Genomic DNA, 11,838 nt, shown 5'->3' on the forward strand with positions numbered 1-11,838 from the left:
GATGAAGCCCTGCAAAGTGGGGCGAAACGTCGGAAAACGAATAGTTGTAAAATATTTTTGTTTCACTTTTGACCGCAACCCTGACCATCTTATATATGAATTAATATAATAGAATTAATTAAATATAAAAGTGGAGTACTAGACATTTTGGGTAAAATGGTGCTAAAAATGATCTTGCGAAAACAATTTGTAATTTAAGATTGATTGAACTCGAGCAATAACTTTCTGTTCAACTTAACATTTTTTAATAAATTACTACACATTTAAAAATTAATAAGCAAAAATCGAATAAATAGAACCCATCTAATGAAAGCCAAAGTCCACATGAAATAAGTTCTATAAATTGAATATTTTTCATGTATCTTTTTTGGAAGAGAATCGGTGATATGTAAATGTGGTTTAAATTGAAATTATACCAATCGTTTAAAAATAAGACCTCCATATTTAATATTTTTATTAGTTGAAACCAATATATTGAAAAATTAGCTAACGATTTGAGGGTATCTATCCCTATATTCAGAGCTGAAGATATATATATATTTATGTAAAACATGTGTTTTTACTGTGATTTTAATTGGCACTCTCAACTAACACTGGCATTACAATTATTTCTAGAACCTTAGAAATTTCGCTCATATGTTATTAAATCTATACGTCAGTGCGCAATTTTAAATTAGATATCATTTTCATATTTTGGAGCCATTATAAAATAGATAGTTACCGTTTTATTGTAAAATATTTGTGCACACAATTAAAATTACTTGGAATCACAGGGGAAAATAAGAATTGTATAAGAATTTAATTGTAAAATTGCTTTGGCTCATCAAATTATAATTACTTGTTCTCGTATTACAATTACTTGGAATTATAGAGGAAAATAACAATTGCATAAGAATTTATTCATAATTAAAATCACTTTGACTCATCAAATTACAAGTATAGTAGTTCATCAAGTAATTGAAATTACAACTATTTGTAAATTTTATTTCATATTCGCAATTCTCTACTACCCTAATCTGCTCTATACCTTAAATTTAAATTCTATTCTTAATAATTTCAGATTCATTCCACTTAAAAATGGGTTCTCCTTTTCTTGATATCTTAATATTTATATAAAATTCTTTACTTTAACACTTAATTCAGGAACGAAAACCTCACAACGAAATTTTATTGACTCTAGCTAGTGATACTGATAAAAAAATTAATAATTAACAATAGCACATCGCTGTTTTGCTTTAACAATGGCATATCTAAAAAAAAAAAGAAAAAGCTTCTTCATTTTTAACAGAACGTGTTTCCAAAATTGTACTAGAAACTGGGGTTGTTTTCTATTTTGGAGTTCGCATAAAGAGTGTACCAAAGGTTACAGTAGGCTAGTAGGGTTGTCATAAACTAAACCCAGTTTACGGTACAATCTTTGAAATATGTCAAATACAAAATAATTTTTTTTTCCCGTCGGATATGCCACATTAAAGCAAAACAGTGATAAATATTATTATATTACAGGTTGAACGAAATATTGCAATGGGTGTAACCAGCGAGGAGAAGTTGCCCCCCATAAAAGTGATAAAAATTAATTTCATATTATTTTTTTCAAGCAAATAATGAAATAAAATGAAAAATAGTCTAGTATCCTGGGATTAGGTCCATTTACCACAATTACAAAGGTAATTTTAATTTTATAATAACATATATTGGACAAAAAACAGTGTGGACACATTTAATTATAACTTATATACAGAGAAGATAAAAATAAATAACATGAAAAACTAACTGACTAAATACATAAAAAAAAAGCAAAAAGGTAATTACAAAATATCTGTACTATTACAATATTGGATTAGATTGGCGAAGTAAAAGGTAGTTAAATAGAAGGGTTGATACTTGACGTAGTATTACAATTACAATTATTTTGTAATAACTAATAATGAACTACAATAATTATGTATAATTTTCTTAAAATCTTGGTTTTAATCTCCTTTTCCCAGCGAAAATGTTACAACTCGAATGGTTCCTTCCCCAGTTTTGATTGTGAGTAGGCCCTTGCACATTAACTATAAATTTAGTTTGTAGCATTATTTATGAACAATTTAAATTACGAAGCCAGTCTTGCTGGCCGTAGCTCGATAATTATTTCCATTCATGAGACGCCAGGTGTTCATCTCAAAAGGTTCCTTACAATACGGTCCAAGCAGCTGAGCTTTCATTCAAACCTTTGTCAGGAAGAATTTGAGGCAGCCACCCTCCAACCATCTCACCCTAGAAGACTTGACCATCCTCTCTCTTCTTGCTCAACGCTGTTATCTAATACTGGGTTGGAATATTTTATTAATTCATGCTTATTAATATTCAGTGACCAGTGAGAAGTGGCACTTTAAGACATTAAATTATTTTCTAGATAATTTTATGAATTATGAATTCAATCATTAATTTAATTTAATATTTGAAAAGAACCAAACAAAAAATATAAATAGAGGTATTTTCCCTGATTTTTTATTAATAAAATCAGGAATTATTTCATGAAAGTCTACCAAGATTCTATCATTATCAGTCATTAAGTTCTCAATTTTTCTTGAAGCAATTGTGTTTCTCAGTTCATTCTAGATTCATTTTAACTAAAGCGATCTCAGAAGTAAAAGTGGCAGTAGGAGTGATTCAAATTAAGATATTTCTTTTAAAATTTGACAGACAAAAACTAAATATAATACTTCTTATTTAAATCACTACTAGAATATGGTATCCAGCAGCTATTATTTTAATTACTTTTATACATACTTGTTTTAAATAATTACAATTTTTATTTAATTAAATTTCTATTTTAATCACCCCTTGCACAATCTTCGTTCAAGAACTTGCTTAAAAAGTACTGAATTCTTGATTTATTGGTTGTAGCAAATTTTAATTTTAATAATTTTGTATAAAATCCTGTGAGTACCCAGTTAATTGAATCGTTAAATTGTTATTTGTGTGTGAAACCAAAAATTTCAAAATTAAATGTTGAAACCAATCATCTGAGTAAGATAATGCTAAATATGCAGTATTTTTTATGGTTATTCTAAATCTTGAGAAATGTAAATAACATGCATTAGTTGTCATTAATATAAATGATTTCTTATTCATTATTCTGAATTTGAACAAGGGCGAACCCAGGATCAAAACTAAGGGGGAGGGCGGGGCCATGGCTGTTCAGGTTGTGGCCTTTCAACAGAAAATTATGAATAATTCTAGCATTATACTCTGCAGCTTTGTTAGTTATTACAATTATTTGCTTGAAAACAAGATTTATTTTTTAAAATTTTATGGGTCCTCCTCCCCTGCCCCTCTCTGGGTGCGCCCATGAATAGGAATATTTCTATGTTTATGTAAGCCATTTATTGTACTATATGAGAGTAGGCCCCAAAATAAATATATTATGACCAATTATTTCTAAGTGATACTAACATAGGATGAACTTTATAGTTTGAATATATATATGTTATATAACTGAATCCGTGAAATATAATATCGAGGAATAATGCAATCCTATGATTCTCGATTGCTTTTAGCATCAATAATATATTGATTGGTTGTTTAAGATAATTATGAGAATGTATAAATCGGAAGCTTCGATACCGACAAACGTCTGTATTTCATTGAATCCAAAGTTTACAAGATCAAACCCAAACGAAATCATCTCATCTACGTTTCGGCCGACTATTCGGTGGTAAATCTAATAATTATAGCTATGGAGTATATCAAAATAAATCAAGAAAATCTAATATATCAGAGGTTAATAGTGATATCCAGCAACCCAGCCCAACAGTTTTACCAGTCCATTTGAATCCCCTGGATGGCATTATTTCAATTAAATTGAACGGTTGTTGGCCACGCAATCTCCAACAATAGTATTCAATAATTCTGAATTCAATAAGGAAGTCAGAGGGAAAATCACAACTTAAGAAAGACTCAGACGATTTTGATAGAACGTGTGAAATTTATTTTTGGTGGTCTGACGAAAAAATCCTTCGTGGAAAAATAGCTCTAATTTAATCTGGGTACTTCATCTAAACGTCGAAAACATTTTCGATGTAGCTTGGTAAATTCATTTCGTATTTGCCGACTAAAAATATAATTTGTTTGCTTTAGGAATAGGTAAAGTACCTATTACCTATTTTTACTTATTTTTTAAAAGACCAACTATTTCCTTCTGGTACAATAACCTTTGTTTATTTAAGGAGACTTCATTTGGACTATTGAAGGACTCGGGCAAATTTGATACCTCCAGCAAGATTAATTCTTATTTAAAGGCTACTAAAATACAGATACTGTGATTTTGGGGCATGGCTTAAGTTACAAAATTAATATACGGTCATTCGTTACCAACTTTCCTTCTGGGTACTATTGCCTAGGATGTCTCCTCAAATTAAGTAGGAATACATAAGTATTACCTGTAGGAAATATTAGGGTCATTAAAAACAAGAGTCAAAAGCTTGACAAAATCAACTAATTCGATTGTGGTTCATAATTAAAGCACACTCCTAATTCCCACATATCGTATTTTATTTTGAATGGAAAGAGTAGATTTTGTTTAAACTGGCTTAGTGTGCTTCACTAAAGAAGAGCTTATAGTATAAGATCCCAAGAGGAGAAAAAAGGCAGTTATCTCACCCCAATTTTTGATTACACTAATGAAAACTATGTATAATTAATAGTCAAAATTGATGAGTCTGCCAAGTATAGGTAGGGGGAATGAAAAATGGCGGTTGTTTCAAAACGTTAAAAACAGATTATTCTTCATTTGGAGCTCTATATCTTTAAAACTACCAACAACAATAGAAAATCTAAGAGAACATCATTTAAAGTAGAGTAAATTTGCTAAAATATGAGTACTAAGAGATCTATTTACGTTCAAAAGTTCTCGAGATATAGCTTCTTAAAAAGCAACTTTCATAAAAATGTTCTACAGAATGCACTGAAAGATGTACTGAATTTATTTTGAGAAATCTATGTCTCAAAAACCATTCGACGTAAAGATGTTTATTAGTACTCAAATTAAAACTAGTTTAATAGGCTATAAAGTAGCTTATAAAGTTGATTTATCTATGAGTAGTAGTTTTCATGATATTTGATCAAATAAATTGATTTATAGTTATTCGGACAACTTTATATTCATATGCGAATATCATAAAAACGACTATCCCAAGGAAGATACGTGTCATAAACTACTTTATAGTAAGTAACATTTCTTGTATTTTGAGTGCTGGCTGACATATGTACGTCTTAACGTTCTAGAGATATATTTTTCAAAAATCAAACATTTTATCGGAACAACTAGAAATAAACATTTTATGAATTTATTTTGTCAAATTATAGTACATTTAACTAGCTTTAATTTGAGTGCTGGTAGACATTTGTACGTTCTATGGTTTCTGAAATAAAGTTTTTCATAAATCAAACTTATTAACGTCCGAACAACCATAAATCAATTTATTTTAGCAAATATTATGAAAACTACTATTCCTACGAAGATAAAGGTCATAAACTCTATAGTACATTAAACTTCCTTTAATGTGAGTGCTAATAGACATCTATACATTCCATAGTTTCTGAGATATAGGTTTTTCAAAATAAATTCACTAACAAGCTATATCTCCAGAAACATTAAACGTAAATAGCTCTATTAGGGATACTATTTCAGCAAATTTACTCATTTATTTACAATTATTCAATTTACTTAAACTTAGATTTAAAAAATGTTCCCTTAGGTTTTCTAGTGTTGGTAATTTTAATGATATAGAGCTTGGAATGAAAAATTAATTTTTTTTAACGTTTTGAAACAGCTGCCATTTTTTATTCCTCCTACATATACTTGCAGACTCATCAATTTTGACTAGTAATTATACATAGTTTTCATTAAAGTAATCAAAAATTGGGGTAAAATAACTGACTTTTTTCTTCCCGGCTCTCGTACTATTATATATACATACACACGCATGTATATACATATTATTTTTTAATTTTAAAAATTAGCGTACAATGGTTGTTGCACAGGAACACTTTCACCATATTATTCCGATACCTAATTCTTTTATCAATATTATTTCATTAATTTTATTTCAAATTTTCATCTGCTATAGTTCTAAGCAATCTTCTCAAGAAGAGTCTTTATTTTCAATATCTGTGTCAAAACTTTAATCGGGTTATTGATGGTGATTAAATTCTGGAATATCAAACTAACAAAAAAAAAATTAAAAGCAGCGACAGCATCGAAATATATTCTGATGCAAATCTAACGGAATAAGAATATTAAACATTGCACGGGCTAAAAAAAACTGTTTGGTAACAAAATTTAATTCAATGAGAGAAAAATTTGCATTTTATCAATTCGGACAAAACAGAATGAAACCTTTTAAGAAGAAATCAGATAATCGAACACCGTAGAAGGTTCATTGGAATCACTGTTACATGATGCAGTCAATTATTGAAACTCTTTTCGCATAACAATTGCGCCTGCATAGGACTTCCGAAGCGTATAAAGCAGTATGAATTTAAAATTAATTACCAAGATGATTAAAAAACTTAGACTAGAATAAGTTAGTGCGTAATTCGGACGTCTTCGTTAACTTCTTATCAAATGCAAGATTATTCAGATTAATTTCATATTGTGTGTAGGTACAGAATTCATGGCAGAAAAGATTATAGCATAATATTGGCCAAAAAAGATCATACTATTATAATTATATATAAATTAATACCTGTAATTTTTTCTCCTATTAATTAATTGATAAAATAAACATAAGCATGACGTTTTTCATGATTATAAATACAAACTTGTATAAAATATACACATAAATACAATCTTGTTTCACTTTGTCTAAAGATTAATCTACTCCTTAAAAATTAACAACTAAAAAAGTGTTGGTACTATTAACGCTGAATAAGAATTGAAATACGTTGTTTTTCTTTTAATCTTCGGCAGATAAAACAACCAAAACTCATTAATCAAAATGTGCAGCTCATTTACATATTAAAGGATTTTTATTTATTTAATGTGATTTATAACTGTACAATAAGTAAATATGTTGTATGTTTCATTTACACTTGAAAATCTTGGGAAGGAACCACCCATTGGTGGTACTTGAAGCATTAATTTAAATTAGAAGGTCCAGTGGCCATCTTCTTTTCAGACGCCTCGGAGGATTTCAGGGATTGTTAAGGATGAGAGATTAAGAACTAATGGGTTAGGATGGGTAAGGAGGTTGGAATGAAAAGACGCATATCTGTTTTGAGCCAAATCTGCAACGAATGGGATGTTAAGGTCTTTGTGAATGAGTTTATTTGTAACGTAATAAGGAGCATCAAGGATTTTACGTAGGATTTTGGATTGTAAGTAATGGATGCGGGAGAAATTTGATGGTTTGGTAGTGCCCCAAGTCCAAAATGATATGATTATCATACATATTAAAGGAAAAATGATCGACTTTGTAAATTATAATTAGATATCATTTAGAAAAGTTATCATTTGACAAGGCCGTTTGCAAGATTCCTCGAATTTTAAATTAAATTTTATTTTTTGTTTAATCGTGTTCAAAAAATTAATTTAAGAGTAAGGAAATCATTCGTAAATGACAAAAAAAAATAATATAATGAAAATTAGTGAATAAATAATTTATTTATTATGTGGAAGTAGGGAATGAGGAAACATGTTCAATTAATTGTTATATTAAATATCTGTGACTATCTTAGGAAAATCATCATACTTAGCAATATTTCAATAAATATTGAACAATTTTTAATAAACCCTGAGCAATAAACGATAGATACCATATTCAAAATAATGTTATAAGTAAGACAAAACAAATAAACCCTCAATAATAAAAGTAATATGTAATAAATATTATGAATAATTTATAACGAATAAAAAATAATTCTTTATCCACTATCATACATTTTTTGTTCAGCCCGTTTAAAAATTGTTTTATAGTCAAGGTTCATGATGATTTATTAAAAACAGGAAAAAAAATGTTTATAGTTTACTTTTAATGACTCGTTAGCATACAAAAAAAAAGTATTTATAGTAGAGAAATAAAACAATGATAATGCTACGTTAAACACGTTTGTGACCTGCAATATTCAGTTTCTTTCTTTAGGATTCAGAGTCAATATTTATCCTTAATTATGTTGGTCAACTTATCTAACTTAGTTTATTCTTTAGATTACTTCCAAATGGAAAAGTTCTGGTTTAATCTCAACAAACTTATCCAAGCCCTATAATTTCTTTTCCTATTGGATCATGAATTTTAACTTCTCATGATATTAAATAAATAAATAGACTGACTTAATAACTATAAAAAAATTTTCAAAGAGTTAATAAATAGTGTAATTATATAATATGTAGTCATTAATAATACAAAAGTAAAAAATAATTGAAGCACCATCCCACTCCAAGACGCATTGCAGTGTAGATCTGAAATATAAATGTTTTGAAGGTGTAGGAACGAATCAATTTTAGAAACGCATTATCGATCACGCGTATATGTACTAGTGCGTGTGCCTTACACACATTTCACTGCCTTAGCCAATATTATCTCGACAGAGGGCAATGAAAGGGGGCGTATCAACCCCAATACTTGCCGCGTGTTGGCACCCCCATGTCACCGCTCTGTCAAATCCTCATTCCAAATTGGTGATACCGTCTTCAATGTCATCATAAATGTTAGTTTATCACAAACAAATATTAGTTTTCTCCTTAAAAAAATTAGATACCACTGGTTTTATACGAATTACAAAAATAAATGAGAATATTGTTACTACTTGGCCAGAGAAAACGAAACTAATTTTAAGGCACATTTAAATGCAAAAAAAAAAATAATGGCACAAATTCGGCGATTTAAAATAGAAATTATTAAGAAAGCAGAAGAGATGGAAAAGATTTGTTGAAGAGTAAAAATATTGATATTTTTAAAGCAGTTTATATTAAAGACATATTATTTTAATTTAAAATTCATTTTATTTCAGAAAAAATATAAGGGCAAAAATTTCTTTGATAAATTAAAAAATATTTTTTTTTTTTAAATAGCTCCATGAGACTGTATCCATAGCGACACATCAGCAGGTAATTGCCCACCATTGAGAGGTCATATCAAGCTGAAGGGGAGGTTAGATGACTTGTTACCGAAGGGCCGAGAGCCGAGCTGGATATCACACCTATCGATACCTTAATCATCTTATCAGCGGCGTGTCGATAGTAGAGCAAGGATCAGTGAACGCTATTGATAAGGGAAGTTGGGCATTGGGATGTGAGGGTCAATGCTTAAGGTTAATTAAAGACAGCAACAGTTTTGCTATGGATATGAAATAATTAGAACCTAGGAAGCGCTACAACTGAGCCGATGAACATGTGCTCTCAAAGAAAACAACCCTCTATCTATAATTGTCAAAATTCCAAAAAAAAAAATCAAATATTAATTGTATAATAAATAAATAGTATTACTCACGCAGCGATACTCTTAGAGAGGGGCCAGCGCTCCATGGTAGCTTGGTACTTCATATTCTCGATCTGCTTCTTGAGTGCGTCCTTGTCCATGGCGGCCAGTACACTGGGGTCCATCTCGTCCCGAGCCTGCGCAGGGGGAGGTCTTGCGTCATAACGATTACGTCAGGACAGGAGGTGTGCGCAGGTCAGCCCGCCAACCCGGGGGTGTTCTTCTGCCACCCGATCTGTTGTTGGGCGTGACCCACAGCAACCCTCTTATCAGTGACAAAACTTATTCTATTCACAAATTCTATCCTATATCTAATAGTTACTGATAGGTTTATTAAAAAAAAAATTAGAAAATTAGGGATGGTACTGCATAATAAACATTCAATATAAAAACAATTAAAAAATAAATGGTTATTAAGTATAAATCATACTATTCAAAACATTTCAAAATGTTTTAATAATATTCTTCAATTTTTGAAACTTCATCTAAGTGATATCCCTAACCTTCCAAAAAAAAAAAATAAATAAAGTAATAAATAAATATTAAGATGTACTTTGAAAATTTATTTTTCCTAATTCTACTTAAACATGCATATAAAAAAAAAGTTAAAATTAGAAATAATTAATTAATTTTACGAAAAATATATTTTTTATCTGTTAGAAAAATATATTTTTCAAGGACAACATATATTTTTTTTTCGTCTTAAGTTAACCAACTCTACGGCACATCTAATTGTTAATGACAGGTTTATTTTTAAAAACACTGAAATAAGGGCTGATACTTTGTAGTAAAATTCTAATCGAAAAACTATCTAAAAGGAAATTGTACCAATCAAAATATTAATTATATTATCCAAAAATATTAATTTCTTTATTACCTATCAATATTCTAAATATCAAAAATATTAATATTAATATATTATCCAAAAATATTATTCGCTCTTTAAAATTACATCCAAGTGATTTCATTCCTAACCACTACCCCTCCCCCCCCCGAAACAAAAAATAAAAATACAATTTAATATTAAGATATTCTTTGAAAATTTTTACTTATTCTGAAACATTCATCTGAAAGAAAAGAAAAAGTAAAAAAATTCGATTTTTTTTTTTTTTAAATAAATATTTTACTATGCTCAAAATATTTTTTCTTGAAAAACGTTTCTTAATATCTTATATTCACAAATTGTGATATATCTAATTGTTATTTACAGGTTTATTAAAAAAAAAAAAGTATAAAATAAGAGATACAGTAAAATTACATTAAAAAAAAAAAAAGTGGAGAAAGAAATAGTTAACTTTATACCATAAAATTAAAATTATTCTGAAATTTTTAACATATTCGTCACTTTTTGAAACCTCATCCTATTGATATTCCCAAACTCTATCTAAAATAAAACATTAAATATTAAGATGTACTATAAAAATTTATGTTCCCTAATTCTGAAATTTGGTTTAAACATTCATCTTATAGAAACAGAAAAAAATCTCAAACTGAGAAAAAATATTTTTAATTGAAAAATAAAATTTTTACAATGCAAAAAATATATTTTTCCCGAACAACTTATATTTTTTAACAACTTATGTTAAATAACATAAAATGAAATAAAATATCAATTCTACGCCCTATCTAATTGTTAATGATAGGTTTGTCTAAAAAGCACTAAAAACATAAGGGATAATACAGTGTAAAATTACAATTAATAAAATGATTGGACAAGTTTATATCAAATATATTTTGTCACTTTTTGAAATAATCCAATTGATATCCCCGATTCCCTTCCAAAAAATAAAATAAATCAAGAGGTACCTTAAAAATTTATTTTTCCTAATTGTGAAACATTCGGTTTAAACATTCATCTAAAATAAAAAAGGCAAAATTAGGAAATGAAATAGTTTAAAATATAAAATATGAATTTTTTTTTTTTTTTTGCAGAAAATAATATTTTCAAGGACAACTTACTTTTTTAACATTTTATGATGACCAACTCTATGCTGTATCTAGCTATTAGTGGTAGGTTTATTTTAAAAAAAGACACGTACGAAAAAGGAATGTTGCTATGTACGAAAATTTCGATTAAAAAGAAATTTGAAAAAAGTAATATTAATTTTAAATCACCCCATTCAGAATATTTTAAAATGAATTTAAAATATCTTCACTTTTTGGAACTTCATTCATGTGATATTTCCTACACTCTCAAAAAAAAAATTAAGTAGTAAAGTGTATTTTGAATTTACTCATTAAAAAAAAAAAAACAAATAAAAAAAAAAAAATTAATATATTTTTAAAAATAAATTACGTTTTTAAATATCTTATATTTACTAAATTCATTCTATTACTAATTGTTAATGAAAGGTTTAAAAAACTACGTTCAAAG

General features: G+C 28.3%; 1 protein-coding gene across 1 annotated transcript in view; it reads right to left on the reverse strand.

The window, feature by feature from the left end:
- The window catches only part of Ggamma30A (guanine nucleotide-binding protein subunit gamma-e), an 86,225-nt gene extending 76,624 nt beyond the window's left edge, over nt 1-9,601 (reverse strand). The window contains exon 1 of the mRNA XM_014426928.3: nt 9,477-9,601. Coding sequence (XP_014282414.1) covers nt 9,477-9,589 — 113 coding nt within the window. The 5' untranslated portion in view covers nt 9,590-9,601. The remainder of the gene's footprint in view (nt 1-9,476) is intronic.
- Nucleotides 9,602-11,838: the final 2,237 nt, after the last annotated feature.

This window comes from Halyomorpha halys, unplaced genomic scaffold, assembly GCF_000696795.3.
Source record: "Halyomorpha halys isolate HHAL.00 unplaced genomic scaffold, Hhal_1.1 Scaffold602.1, whole genome shotgun sequence".
Lineage (NCBI taxonomy): Eukaryota > Metazoa > Arthropoda > Insecta > Hemiptera > Pentatomidae > Halyomorpha > Halyomorpha halys.